The sequence below is a fragment of the Linepithema humile genome, chromosome 6 (genome assembly GCF_040581485.1).
Source record: "Linepithema humile isolate Giens D197 chromosome 6, Lhum_UNIL_v1.0, whole genome shotgun sequence".
Classification (NCBI taxonomy): Eukaryota; Metazoa; Arthropoda; class Insecta; order Hymenoptera; family Formicidae; genus Linepithema; species Linepithema humile.
This window is the reverse complement of record NC_090133.1, coordinates 3,337,740-3,351,988: the sequence shown is the minus strand read 5'-3', so window position 1 is coordinate 3,351,988 and position 14,249 is coordinate 3,337,740. Positions and strand designations below refer to the sequence as shown.

General features: G+C 37.9%; 3 protein-coding genes and 1 long non-coding RNA gene across 11 annotated transcripts in view; 1 reads left to right on the top strand and 3 right to left on the bottom strand.

Annotated features, from left to right (window-relative positions):
- Positions 1–5,023, bottom strand: part of EndoA (endophilin-A) — a 31,615-nt gene extending 26,592 nt beyond the window's left edge. For 3 of the 7 annotated variants that reach the window (XM_067356677.1, XM_067356675.1, XM_067356676.1), the window contains exon 1: positions 4,869–5,021. The gene's annotated coding sequence lies outside the window, so the exon portion shown is untranslated. Of the gene's footprint in view, positions 1–4,868 lie in introns of all 7 variants that reach the window. The other 4 variants (XM_067356670.1, XM_067356673.1, XM_067356674.1 and 1 more) reach the window with 2 other exon arrangements.
- Positions 5,024–5,119: 96 nt separating this feature from the next.
- Positions 5,120–11,445, bottom strand: Impbeta11 (importin beta11). 2 transcript variants are annotated; one of them, XR_010890620.1, is made up of 19 exons: positions 10,989–11,445; positions 10,378–10,509; positions 10,036–10,136; positions 9,823–9,936; positions 9,345–9,751; positions 8,982–9,245; positions 8,749–8,904; positions 8,598–8,641; positions 8,311–8,493; positions 8,125–8,236; positions 7,822–8,042; positions 7,590–7,754; positions 7,328–7,520; positions 7,014–7,251; positions 6,829–6,925; positions 6,500–6,759; positions 6,077–6,218; positions 5,810–6,001; positions 5,120–5,353 (listed from the first exon to the last, which is right to left on the bottom strand). XR_010890620.1 is itself a non-coding variant. In XM_012364237.2 (18 exons), the coding sequence occupies exons 2-18, from the start codon at positions 10,498–10,500 to the stop codon at positions 5,897–5,899; spliced, it is 2,925 nt and encodes a 974-aa protein (XP_012219660.1). In that variant the 5' UTR covers positions 10,501–10,509; positions 10,989–11,445; the 3' UTR covers positions 5,730–5,896. The 2 variants fall into 2 exon arrangements, 1 of the variants encoding a protein (XP_012219660.1); XM_012364237.2 differs by lacking the exon at positions 5,120–5,353 and having other exon boundaries at positions 5,730–6,001.
- A 651-nt stretch (positions 11,446–12,096) lies between these two features.
- Positions 12,097–14,212, top strand: RpS6 (ribosomal protein S6). The gene is made up of 5 exons (XM_012364294.2): positions 12,097–12,236; positions 12,633–12,837; positions 13,043–13,188; positions 13,568–13,768; positions 13,954–14,212. The coding sequence occupies exons 1-5, from the start codon at positions 12,231–12,233 to the stop codon at positions 14,146–14,148; spliced, it is 753 nt and encodes a 250-aa protein (XP_012219717.1). The 5' UTR covers positions 12,097–12,230; the 3' UTR covers positions 14,149–14,212.
- Positions 13,580–14,029, bottom strand: LOC137000373 (uncharacterized). Its single transcript, XR_010890622.1, has 2 exons — positions 13,893–14,029; positions 13,580–13,806 (listed from the first exon to the last, which is right to left on the bottom strand). It is a non-coding gene; the product is annotated as an uncharacterized lncRNA (long non-coding RNA).
- Positions 14,213–14,249: the final 37 nt, after the last annotated feature.

Below are 14,249 nucleotides of genomic sequence, written 5' to 3'. Positions count from 1 at the left end.
ACGTTAATTCTCGCGTGTCTAATGGCCGTACAGTTTCCGTAAATGTGACAGTAGAGCCTCCGCGAAAGCAATTAAAATTATTGGCGTATAACTTGTCTAACAATTAAATTATTCTGTCGATATCTCTCCATCTTCCCTTTAGAAGCAATTAATCTCACGTGGAAACATAAAATACATGGCTATTTCAATTTTGATACACTTTAAAAACATCGTTAATATTATATTTTTGTATATTATTAATTAGATTAAAAATTTTTTTAATATTTCTGCAATAATTCAATTTTTTGTTGTATTCCTTGCATTATTTTCCACGAAATTAATAAACTGTGTCTAATTTTTTACACTTTAATTTTCCACATATTTTCTGATATATTGCATTCGCATCTACGTCCCTTTTAATTCCATAACTACTTTGCATACAGAGAAATATGCGTCACTCATTCTCAATTACTTTGCGAAGCTCATTAGGTCGGGAAAGAACAGTTCGCGACTAGTTTCCGCGTCTCGTATAAATCAGCGGAATGAAATTTTCCCGAGCGCTGATTTGTCCGGGGCGCGAAACTTTCTCATGATGTTGCGAAACTCGGCGGCGGCGAGGCCGTTGCTAAGAAACCTTCGTCCCAAAGAGCATGTACGACTAGGTCATGGTGCCACTATCACTCGATAGATCCCTCCCCATCGGCGCCCGTCGTATCCGGCCGTGCAAACCGCCCCCGCGGTTTCGTAAAACACTTCTAAAAATACGCGGCGCGCCGGCGGGAGGCAGCGACAACTATCACGCGACTCGCATCCTTTGTCGCGTTACGCGGTTTTATCATCGTGTGTCAGCTGTCTCGTTTAATTGACCAAACGCGCACGACTCCGGTTATTCAAGATATAAATGAACAACGGCGCTCCCCGACATTTTTTTAATTCAATTTATAACGAATGATAAAATCGCGAATCGTGAAAAAAATAATTTTGAAAGTCGTCTGTTAGAAATTTTCAACTTTTTTGCGACGCTCCAATTATTTCCGCAATATTCCGCTCAACGATCATAAAATAACTCACGTGCATGATGTCCCCTAGTGTTATTTTTATCGATATATATTATACATTATTTTTGGCACTATCTTTTTATCAAGAATCTCATCTTATCAACCGCGACGGTTTCGCGCAGTTATACGCACTTCGAAGGCACCGCGACAGAGTTTATTATAAGCAATTACGACGGTTATGCGAGCACGCATCTGCCATCGTGAATTTCCAGCGCGTTAAATTATTCAATTCGCAAAATGGAAATCGGCGGCAGATGCGCTAATCTCACCAGTGATAAGACGCCGCCATCATTTCCCAAGGAATCGATTTCCGTTGAGAGCGCGTGGAAGAAAAGATGTTGCAATTAAATAACTCATTGTACCAGCGCCGATGCAGCTTATGTCCGATTGTCAAAGGGACTCGATTTTTACACGAAGAATTAGATCAAAATTTAAAATAGTTAAAGAATAATTAATAACAAACGTTAAGAAAAAAAAATTGCCAACAATTTTCACGAGCCTTCGAATTGAGAAAATATTTATTCAAAATATTTATCGTACGAGGAGAAATCTTATATTTTTACAAGTGCCTGCATAAATATTGCCTGATTCTGTTTGTTGTTATATTGAGGGAGCTCGAATGAAGCTCGAAGCTCAATTAATATATCCCGTATTGATTTAATGCCAAGATTAATTAGAAGGATAGTGCAAAGAATTATTGTTATTTGTCAGCCGATATTTCCGTCACACTCGTAATTATTGTTTGTCTTTCGCCGAGGAGGTAAATTAATCGGTGAAAAATATTCTTGCACTATCTTGATTGCACTGGTACGCGTATTAATGCTCACAATGTAACCGTCATAATAATATTACACGCTAACTCGATTCGCCAGAACGATTTAAATGGCGTTGTCGATGCAGCTACGCTTGACAGCGCGACGCGGCACATTAAATTAACGTGGAAAACGTCAGGAACATTCACAATTTTGCGGCACAACATTTTTGTTTTCCAGTCGAAATTCCAAATGCGCGATACAATCGTAATGAAATCATTTTTTTATAAATGGCATTGATGATTATCGATCGATATTGGAAATATCGCCGCGTTCAATTCCCCCAAGTATACGTTTATTTTATCGCACAAAAATCCATTCGACACCCGCGACGCGCGCTATATCTGTAATCGTTGCATATTGCACGCAATTTGTACAATTTTATCCGCTGCATCATTAATTTTGCAACGATTTGAACACGGAAACGCGTTATTTACATCCTACATAAAGATCCTATAAAAAGTGCAGCTTAATATAAATAATAAATCTCTCTTTAATAAAAGGCGAAAAAAATGCAATTTACATCTCACACGGGAATATACATAAATTATCGGCAGTGTAGTAAAATATCCATGTTAAATTTTGCCCGCCCACCCGAAACGAACCCGACGCTTCTGTCTGCGAATTGAAATGTTAATTAATATCGAAATTTCTAGTCATGTCAAATTATGTACATATTGATGTAGATCCACCATGATCCAATCGCATTGCATCCCAATGAATGGTTTATTTTATGGCTATTCATGACGATAATGCAATATTGACGAAAATCAGATTTTACCTGCACGAGAGAGGTGTGAAATTGAAGTTTTTATGAACTCTGAAATACTATTTTTGCATTTGTGATCAAAATTTTCTAAATTTAGCAATTTTCTATACCTACATATTCTTAGCAAATGTGTTTTCTCTTCTCTTTATCAAATTACGATGCGAAATTATCTTTTTTTCTTCCAAATATTATCATTATCTTATCTCCTATGTTAAACGCAATTATTGTTGTGCTACCCGTTAACTAATACTGATAAGAGTTATTGGCGTCGCTAAAATTATGATAAAAATAAACAGAAAATAAAAATATAATTTAAAATAAATTCGAATCATTCGCATGTTCCTCCACTCCGATATTCGCAAAAATTGTAGTTGAAAATTTTCCGCAGAATTTCCATTAATCTCTTTTGATCCGCCTATTCTTTACGGAATATTCATACGCGCCGCTTTGTGCAATAAATCCCATCAATTCTTCTCTATTTATCTCTATCCTAATTCGCCCAAATCTGCGGTTGTTCGAGCCGTACGCGGTCGAATTTATATACAAGCTTAATAACTAGCAGAAAGTTACTTACTTAGAAAGTATAAGAAAATAATGTATTCTTGATCTAAGGATCACCTTCCACCCCACCTTTTTCCAACATCGGTTAACTTTAATATGTTTACTTCCAACTTGTCGACAAAGTTGCCAATATGATCGAAATATCATCAAAAAAGAAGAAAATCAAACGAAAAAAGTTTAAAATTTTTTCTCCTTCGATGACAATATTTTATCTTTTTATATTAGCAATTTTTTTAACAAGCTGGAATTGTCGGTTAACGTTACAAACGTTGGAAATAATGGCTCTAAACAAAGAATCTCGACACTTATTATTTGATAGCAACAAAAGAACATATTCCTTGTTTCCTTCAAAGGTCACAAAAAAATTGAATAAGAAAAACTCAACTCTAAATTTCGCAGTCTGAAAATGCGCAATCTGCGGACGACAAATGTGACACGCGGTAAAAGTCGGAGGTCAAAGCGGATACGCCGGGCGAAATAGAAAAAACACGGGGAATCGCGAGTGTGAGATGGTTTTTACGCTCGGCGGCATCAATGCACTCGCATAATCGCCGTGCGGCGTTCAGGGAATATCAAATTATTTGTCATTAAGCTGCCGTTAACGATTGGATTGGCGAGAGCACGCCATCGACCGGCGAGCGATACGCTGGATTCCAATGCGAAATGCGGAGCGCGAGAATCCGCACGAAGTGAAAATCGGCGAGTCCGTTAAACAGGGACATCACAATTTAACGGTCACGTCGATACCAATTAGAGTCAATTGCGGTCAAGTGAGAGCAAATTCTACCAATGTCGGCTAGTGCCGATCATAACTACATTGTCTACCGTTGCCTGATTGAATTGTCCATCAATTGTCTACTCCGTAATCAATATCGCAATATTACACAAATAAAAATCCAGAGAGAGAAGCAACGATAATGGCGGAATTTGAAAAACTTCGCAAATCAATTGTTAAACTCGAGATTTTCGTATGCTAATACTTCCAAGTCATAAATATTGCCGTGCAAATTTTATTTCCTACCAGTAAATTCTATCTTTAGACTCTAATCAGACTTTATACTCCGAAGTTAACTCGAGCGATGTTATTTACACGCATTAAGAAGATTTAGAGAGTTTACGTATTTCTTTTTCTGCTTGCGTTATGCGGAGAGCAACGCTAATCCATAATCCAGGGAAAGGAAGGCAAATGCCAAAGGCGAACTGACTCGGCTCCCGGCTGCATCCGCGCAAAGGAGAGCAACGAGAGATTATCAATGGTTTTCCCGGAAGAAGGACAGACTATACGATACTACCTACGATCGGTCACGTGATACGCCCACGCTCATTCACGATCATTCAAAAATTCGCCGGGCCGTGCCACGAGGGGGGCCGCGGCAATGATGCCGCGTAAGCGGCGGCATAATCAAAACACGAGCGTCATTATCGCCGGTGCGTGACGGTGCGCGACGACAGGTGTTTTTAATCGCGTACGCGAACGCGTGCGAGAGAGAACCTTACGTTAGAGAACGCGTACGTACGCGATGCGCGGAGAATCGATCGAACGCGCACCGCACACACGAGCGTTACGAAGAGGCACACGGTCGGCGTTGCAAAGTTGCGATGCGGCCATGGAATTTACGACACGCGCGGAACGCTCGCCGCACGCGTCCCGGCGTCGCGGCGCGTAATCGAAGTGTTGACTTCACTCACCCGAATTCCGGATCCTCGCCGGATGGAGTACACGATACACACACCACAGCACCACAATCCGCAATAGCCCGACACTCGGCTAACCCCCTGCCAAGATTTGACACAGACCACACGGACGACAGCTGTTCGCGGTTGCGCGCACGGCCGACAGACAGCGCGCACGTCGTTACAGCGCGGGAGAAGGAGAAGGGATAAAGTCAATTGAACCGTCCGAGGATGATATCTGGATGAGGAGAGGAAGGAATGTTGAATATATAGTAAAGATTATATTTTAAAAAATACAAGTTGTACAACTTTTACTCACTGAACGAAAAAAAGCTGTTTCCTAAATAGTCTCCTCAATAATTTTCAAACATATTCGATCAAGAACATGATCTTTTTTTCCTAATCCAGGATGAATTACCAGATCACTCATAATATTGCAATTTTTAATTATTATAAATATTTTAATAATTATTGCTGCGTTATATTAGATGATGATTACACTGTAAAAAAAATGTTATGTATTTAGACAAATTACATGAGCAACTATAATTATTAATGTAAAAATATATGGACAAAATTTGTATTATTAGCTCTAATTTGAATTTGTGGCACCTTTTGTTAAATTGTCGAATACCGAGAAAATTTATGAAAGTAAATTTGGGTTCCAGTATTTGAATTAGTTTACTTCTGTTAGGTTTTATGTCGTTAAATTACACATCTCCGCAAGGAAACAGGCATTTCTCAAAATTTTAGGTCGAGTAACTTCTTATTTAAAATAAGGAAATATATAAGTTTGTGACAAATAATATAATGCAATAGTATGTGGATATATCTAAAAACGAAATTAGAGAAGAAATCTTTGAATCGGCGCAGAAAAAGAGAGAGAGTAGGACCTTTTATTATCAACATTATTAATACAATGAAACAGATGGTAGTATTATACAATAAAATAGTACCGTTTTACACTGCAGCGCCGTAAAATTTCTCTCGTACATACTTTGCATTTGTTGAATCCTGTATTGTGTTTTGATCTTGCTCCTTCCTCACAGCGATATGTAATCCTTGAGTGTTTCGTCAATCTCGGGGGTGAGGGTGAGCATCAGTTGGTCGAATTGATTTTCCCCAACTATACTTCGCAGCGTGATCAACTAACAATTTCAAAAGAGCCTTCAGTATCTGAGCAACCAAATCAAATAACAAAAGAGAATTTGCGAGATTCTTACCTGACTTTGGAACGTATCTTTCAAGGCTATAGTATGCACAGGATCGCTGTAATCAAGTCTCCTCTGTCGCTGGGCGTGCTCAGTTTCGTAATCTACATCCTCCAATTGCGATGGGCTGAGTTGTTCGGTGATCATCAAGGAACTAAAACAATTTTTGTTCCAACAGTTACATATTTTGATAAAAAGTCAAATGTTTTATTCTATGAAAGCTGTACTCTGCTCAATCAAAGTAATTGCAACATTAAAATAAATATAATGGAATATTTTTCGATAGCAACAGCTACAAAATAATTCTAAACAATTATAAAAGAAGTTATTCATTTCTAATAAATATTATAAAATCATTGTAATAATATCACATGACTGTCAGAAATCACGATTCCTTTAACTTTATATCGTGTAAAATAAATGTTCAAATCTTACTCGACAAGATAACCCATATCGTCGAACGCGGAGACGTCGTTGAGCGTCTCGACGATATTCGATATTATCTGTGGAAAGTATTCGAGAACCGTGGGTGGACTGTTCGCCCCGAGAAGGGAGCAGAGCGCGAGGGCTAGCAATTTACGCTTTTCGGTCTGAGGCACCAAAGGCATTCCGTAGACCCATCCGCGTATCATCTTTCCGAGTACAACCTCTTCCCTCGTTTCGGTTTCTATACTCTGAGATAGGTCCCTGATAACCTGCAACAGTATTCTTCTATCACTAAACGAGTCCGCGTAATCATACACAGATGGAACTTTTTTTCTCACCTGTACAAAAATATCTCGAGCACCTAGTAAAACTCTCGCGACGATGGATAGGTTCATGGTCATGACCATCGGGTACTCCTCGCCGTTATAAACGCTCCTGTCAACACATCGCGTCGCATTCCAAATCTCATTCGATACAGTTGTCTCTAAACATAGTCTCTTTAGAAAAAAAAACGTCTACTTACTCGAATATCTTCAGCAAAATGGGCTTGATCAGTTCCGCGCCCTGCTGAGGGGAAGCTCTGAGACAAACCTCGAATAATCTCAGCGCCATCACTCTACCTTCTGCCCGTAAATCGCTCAAGAGCGCTTTCAGTGCTTCGATGACTATAGAACCTCTGTGAGTGAAGAAGTCTAGCGGACTCAACAACACGTACGCTTGAATTATGTACAAACACAAACGCAGATTTTCCGTAGATTGATCTGAAAAAGCCAAAGCAGTACGATTAATTTTACCCCAACTCGTCAAAAATTATTAACAATTATTAGCAATATTAACCTAATAATGCGGGCATATTCCTGAAGAGATCCATTATAGCTGGCGTTGGAGCAGGCGCATTTTCCACCAAGGCTAACCACAATTCCAATCCATCTTCTAATAAATAAACGTGTCCCTCTTCATTGACATCACAACTCATACTCACGACGCCTACCACCAACGGTTCCAGAATCACGCTTTCGGATCCTAAAGCCTGTTGACACACGACGGCGTTAGGAAAAGATCATCATCGATTTACCGATTCAATAAATCGCACATTTACCTTCTCTAAATGTATTAAAGTTGACACTATGGCGCACCTCAGCATATTATATACTTCAGACTGCTGCCAAAGCTCTGGTAGATAAGAGCTGAGCGCGCCAACATGCGGCTTGATTCCATTGCCAACACGTTCGATGATGAACGACAAAACAAATAATACATGCATCTGTAAAGTAAAAAGATTCGTCAGCATATAAGTATAGAGAGAAAAAAAATGCCAGTTCTTTACGTACCTTCGTATCGCACTCGTTTACTTCTTTTAAAAGGGCGAATAGCAACGAAAAAACTGGCTCTAAAAAGTGAGAAAATTCCTCTGGATTGAATTGAAAATCATCAATCGCCTCCTTCAAGGCATTACTCGCTGCTAAACGGACACCTAAATCTTCTTCAGGACTCAGTGCTTCTATCATGAGCTTGTACAACTCCGGTCTTAATTCTGCGCTAAATTTGATATCTGCAAAAAGATAAATTTGCGATATAAAAGTAATAAACAATCGTTTTGAGCATAGTTTTCTTTAGCAAAATCTTCAACATACTCGTCCATTGGCCGATCAGCCAACACACACGTCTTCTGATAATTCTGTAATTATTACTTCGCACCTTTAATTCCTCCTTCAGAGTCGTCGAAAACCATTGATCAAAATTTACCTGTTGCATAAAAAATAAATTGGTTAGGTCAATGAAATACTGATAAGATATTCTTGACAACGCTGTCCTCTTACCTCGTCATATAAATCGAACGCGACAAGACCAACCGCGCAGTAGACCGCGTCTTTCACTAGAATCGCATGTAAATTGTTAGGATCAACAGGTTGATGATGCTGTCGCATCAGATCAACCAGGACCGAAGCGAGAACGTCTCTAAAGTGATGGAAGATTGCCAAAAATAAAGATTCTGTGCAAGGCTACAATGCAATACACATTTGCATTAGAGAGATCATAATATAAAATTATACAATAATTTTTAAATATTTTTTCAATTTTTTGAAGGATGTCTTTAATTACTTACCCTTAAACTGTACTTCCATGACTCCCCCCCGTCAAAAACTCCGGCTGAAATAAGCGACGCGCATCATAAGTATTCTATTTAATCTCAACAATCTTTTCTTAATGATATTCCAAACAGGAATAGAAATGCATTGTTATACTAATATGCTCACCGAAGCTTTCTGGTTGAGTGTCCCACATTTCCAGATCCGCCGGTGTTAAAAGCAAATAATGTGTGACAAGTCTGGAGCAAATTTCTTTTAACGTCTCTGGTGTAAAAAACTCTTGCCTCAATTGACACGCTCTCAATACCAATGGATCTTTCGTCTCTGTTGGAAGAACAGTGTCCCATTATCGTCAATATAGATCACAACATATATAAATGAGCAAGAATGTTATAGCTTACCTTCGATAACTTTAGCTGGTCTATAATATGTCGATAATAAAATGTTCTTAATTAAATTTAAACACTGAATGATAAATCTCTCAAATGCTAATGCCTGGCCGGCCTCTGTGAAGCAGTAAAAAACGGAGAACTCTAAGGAAGTCGGTATGAGTTCCACGTAGCAAAACGGGTGTATATCTAACACTCCTATTAAAACTTTGGTCAAATGTATTATAAACTTGTCACACGCATCCATCTGTATACCTCTAGAAGCTAACGTTTTACCTAAAAAGAAAAAGATAGCGTTACTTTTATGACGTACATGAAACATGTTGGCGTTTTAAAATACATAATAGCACGAATAGATATTGAAGAAATACTAACGGCACTCGAGACAAGTTCTCGCTCGTTCAAACACGACTTTCAAAAACAACATGGCATCCTGAGATTCAGACGGTTTGGAAAAACCATTTACAATCAGTTGTCTAAGTATTCTCAGCAGTAGGAGCGCCTTCTCTAAGGCTTGCTGTATCTGACTGGCATCGGCCCCGTTCGATGCCATGATCAGATAAGATTCGGTATAAGTGTTCCATAAATTTAGAATAAAATTAAACATAGTCAAAGTTAATTCTCGGAAGAGTCTCTGACCATCGGCCAAGCGTCTAGATGCCAAAGCTTTAACAACATGATGCAGCGTTAGCAACGCCTGACGCTGCGCCAGAGGATTTTCTAGCCTTATTATTTCCAATAACGTTGGTACCAATGCATCCCATTCTCTGGGATAATCATATCTATGTAGAAAATAAAGAGATTAATATGTATATAAGAAAAGCAGCACAATACCTCATATTGCATTCCTTACCTTGCTATCTTAGCAATAACAACTGCTAATTGTACAGCTAATGGATTTACAGGTTCCTCAAAATTTGTTAGTAGATGCTGCCGCAAGAATTCTTTCTCATTATCTTGTATTGCGCTAGAATTATAATATATATTATTAAGTATATATTACTAATACTAAAAAATATCTCATTTGTATAGCCATTCTCTCATTTCTAGCAAAAAATATTCTTACTTTGGTGCGTTTTTCCTCCAGTATCTTTCAACACCAATTTTTAGATATACTACAGCCATCCATCTGACTTCAGCAGCCAAGGAATGATTTGAAAGAACATTCTGAAAATAATTGTTACATAAACAACCATATTTTCAGATCAATGCCAAGAAATATATAATGTAACAAATATATGTTATAAAACATTATATGTCCCAAATAAAGGTTTCACATAACACATAAAAATATAATTGTCTCACGTAATGTTCTATAAATTTGATACATACATGAAACTATTATTACAAGAGAAATCTGTCTTATAAGAAATGATAATAAACCCTTAGTCTCAATATAGTTACTTACATATAGTGCTATGTAAAATCCACGCTCAGTCTCCCATTGCTTCAACGTTTGCTCCGCAGATTTTAAGACATTGGGATCTTGGCTGACCGCCTGTTGTAAAACTTCTATCACTCGAGCATCCATGTCTTCTTGCTAAACAACACATATGTGAATCATCTATCATGCTAAAGTGTACAACAAAGCATAATTTTCCTATCTTATCAATCTCCTTCTTCGGTTTCTAACACCACAATATACTACAATATACGTTTTTCACATGTTTTTCAATTTAAGTATTTGGGATCAAAGAGCAAAAACCTATATAATTGACTAGATCACGCAGATTGCTGATGAAATTTCTATCAAAATCGGACCATGTGATTGCAGAATGATCAATTCGCCGCAAATTTACATAGACAATGCGAATGCGACGCGCGGAATATCGTGATTATGCATGATTGCGCGTGCCTCGTTACATCATTTTTTTTCTCGTCGTTTATTAATTACCGTCGTCGTCGTCGCTGTCGTTCCGGTAACGAGACGTCCTCTCTAACCTATATCATGCGGGAGAACAGGCGAAGTGCGCAGCGAAATGCAGCACCGTACACAAACGTATGCGAAAGCGACGTTACCTGTCTTGTAATCAGTGTCACAGACTCTCATTCCGCGTGCTCCATTTGTCGTTCTTGCGAGAGGGAGAGCGTATTTACGTGGTAAATCGATACATAACGAAAATCCTCCGGCGATCCCTCTCTATCGTTCACCGGAGTGTCACACACACGTCCACGCGATGTCGGCACCTTCGGAAGCGCAACGTTTCTTTCCTTCCCCTCTCTCGTCCCTCCGACACCACACTGTCTTGTGAGAGTTCCGCCTTTTGCCCGTTTTTTCTTCCTTCTCGCTGTGTATAGCAGCAATAGTGACAGTTATCGCGCGTCGAAGGCGGCGGCAGCGGCTGCACTTTGTTACATTACGCGGCGCAAGATAAATTCACGTCGAGTGCTCGACCGAAAAATTCATGCTGCGCGACGCAAATTTCACGCCGCCGGCGGCGCTCGAGCCGGTGATCCTTCGCTGATCTCATCTCGTGCTATCGATCGGCATTTTTTTCCTCCTATTTTTATGTATATAAATACTGCTACTTTGTAATAAAACTAATAAAAAATGCAAACAATACATGTTAATTATAATTTTTTACTTAAATAATGCAAAAGAAACCCGATAGTAGCATGATAATTCAGTGAGATAAAAGAGGAAGAGAGAAAGAGATTGTGCACGCATGTGTATATATTTTTATATACACTGATTTCTTGTTGATAAAAAGAGATAAGACATATTTCAATCAGCAATCATTAAATAATTTAAATTTAATTATCTTTAAAAATTATTTTAATTGAAAAATAAGGTTATAATAATGAAACTACGATTGTCAATAAGATAAAACAACAAATAAAGTTACATACGTAACATAATTAATCTAAGAAATGCTAAGAAAATTAATACCATTGTATCATAATTTCCAACCGTTGATCTTTCAACACCACAGATATACTTCGCAAAAATTGTTTCATTTAATTCAAGCTTTCTCACTTCTTTAAGGCAAATATCCGGTAAATATAGCTGCACATGCGCGAAAAATCCAACCTAAAGGTATATTCTAATGCATGTACTTGCATAGTATAGTAAGATATGCATAAGGAATTGGATTGGTTCATTTCCTTATGCTTCTTTTTATGAACCAACCCAATTCCTTATGCATATGTGCAAGTTGTTTGAATATACCTTAACCCGGCAATACCAGTAGTGGCAGCACTGGGCAGCACGTTTCGCTCTTTCTTGTTCATGGCGTGTGGCACTGTTTAAGTCTCGTCGCGATGAAGGTAAGAATCTGCGAATAATTTAGGAATCTCGCATTTTTCATATATAATTTGGATTTTCTTTGATGCAATGATGCATCACAGGTACCGCGATATTCACATATCTCATAAAATTATGTTTATTTACATATATTGCCAATCACAAGTGGCGTCTGTGTCAAGTGATAGCAGGTGAAGCACAAAGTCATTCTACGCTAAATGTAGCGTAATAACGTTAAATTGCAATTATAACATGACCATAATCCTTCTAACATTTAATTCATGAATTGAATATTTTATTGGAAAATTATTTTATACAGCTATTGTACTCTTTTGTATCACAATCTAAACTTAACCTCAATTCTGAAATTGTGAATGTGTTGTATACATTCTTCCTAATCGTGCATTTAATTGTTGCAGCTGAACGTATCATATCCTGCGACAGGATGTCAAAAGCTATTCGAAATTTCGGACGAGCACAAGCTCAGAATTTTCTACGAAAAGCGCATGGGTGCTGAGGTAGAAGCTGATGCACTGGGAGATGAATGGAAGGGCTATGTGGTCCGCGTCTCTGGTGGAAATGACAAGCAAGGGTTCCCCATGAAACAGGGTGTTCTGACAAACGGTTTGTATGAAGAAAAATATACTAAATTTTTCATTCGTCTATAATTTGTTATTGATAGAGATTTCAGCATTATTTATTACTCTTTCTTCGAATGTGCAACTGTTTATATGTTAATTTATACATCAACCAATATTTAGTGAACGTTAAAAATTTACTTTAACATTACCTAATTAACCTAAAAAACTGTTATACTATTTGTTTATAGGCCGTGTTCGTTTATTGCTGTCAAAGGGACATTCCTGCTACAGACCTAGACGTGATGGAGAACGCAAGCGTAAATCCGTTCGCGGTTGCATTGTAGACTCTAATTTATCTGTATTAGCCCTCGTCATAGTGAAGAAGGGAAAATCGGTTAGTGATTATTGGTGTTTCTTTTTTATGTGTTTAATAAGGTTAGAGACCCATGTTGTTCAGGGTGTATTCAAGAATCTCAATTGTCTTGAAATACTATCGTATACATGGAAGATAAAATTCGTTTTTAATTTGGGAAATAGCAGCGTTAACTGTGCTTTTTCTCAGTGTACGAACGAGACACCTAGTGCATTAATGTTACTGAATGCAATAACTTGAATTGTAGAGAAATTGGGTTTTGTTATTACATAACTCTAAATTTTGAATTAAATAAAAATATATATTTAATCTTAAATCTAGATTAAAATTTAATCTGAGAGCAACTTACCAAAATTTTGGATTTATGACGTTTTAATACCATGACATGAACTTGTTACAGGAAATTCCAGGATTGACAGATATGAATGTACCACGTCGCCTGGGACCAAAAAGAGCGAGCAAAATTCGTAAGCTCTTCAATCTTTCAAAGAAGGATGATGTCCGGCAGTTTGTAGTGAAACGACCAGTCCAAAAGGAAGGAAAGAAGGAACGTTTGAAGGCGCCGAAAATTCAACGTCTGATCACCCCGATCGTTCTGCAGGTATATCCTTTTTCTTTGAAAATGTCAACAAATATATTCTGAAAATGATTAAATTAAAATTAATTGAAAATTAATTAAAAAATAAAAAATAATTATCACGTAATTATTACATATCAAAACTTACATTTATTTCAATTCAATGTATTTTTAATTGTAAAATATGTTTTTTCATGTCATATTTATAGAGGAAGAGACATAGATTGGCACTGAAGAAGAAGCGTTGCTTGTCTCGCAAGGAGCAAGCAGCAGAGTATGCGAAACTGCTGGCACAAAGGCAAAAGGAGGCAAAGAATAGACGCCAAGAGGAACTCAAACGTAGACGCAGTGCTTCTATGCGCGATTCCAAATCGTCGAGCCAGTCAGCACCCACCCAGCAGTAAAAGAATTGAACTCTGAAATGTTGAGAACACTGAATTTACAAATTAATAAAAACAGTCTTAACTACTTGGAGTTTTCTCGCTTATTTCATCAACCTCGTTTT

Coding starts and splice junctions, on each gene's coding strand:
- Impbeta11 (XM_012364237.2), bottom strand. CDS start 10,500: ATGGATGCTCGAGTGATAGAAGTTTTACAACAGGCGGTCAGCCAAGAT. Junction 9,752..9,822: donor GTTATTGCTAAGATAGCAAG/GTAAGGAATGCA, acceptor TTTTCTACATAG/ATATGATTATCCCAGAGAAT. Junction 8,494..8,597: donor CATGGAAGTACAGTTTAAGG/GTAAGTAATTAA, acceptor ATTGCATTGTAG/CCTTGCACAGAATCTTTATT.
- RpS6 (XM_012364294.2), top strand. Junction 12,838..13,042: donor ACAGGGTGTTCTGACAAACG/GTTTGTATGAAG, acceptor ATTTGTTTATAG/GCCGTGTTCGTTTATTGCTG. Junction 13,769..13,953: donor TCACCCCGATCGTTCTGCAG/GTATATCCTTTT, acceptor TCATATTTATAG/AGGAAGAGACATAGATTGGC.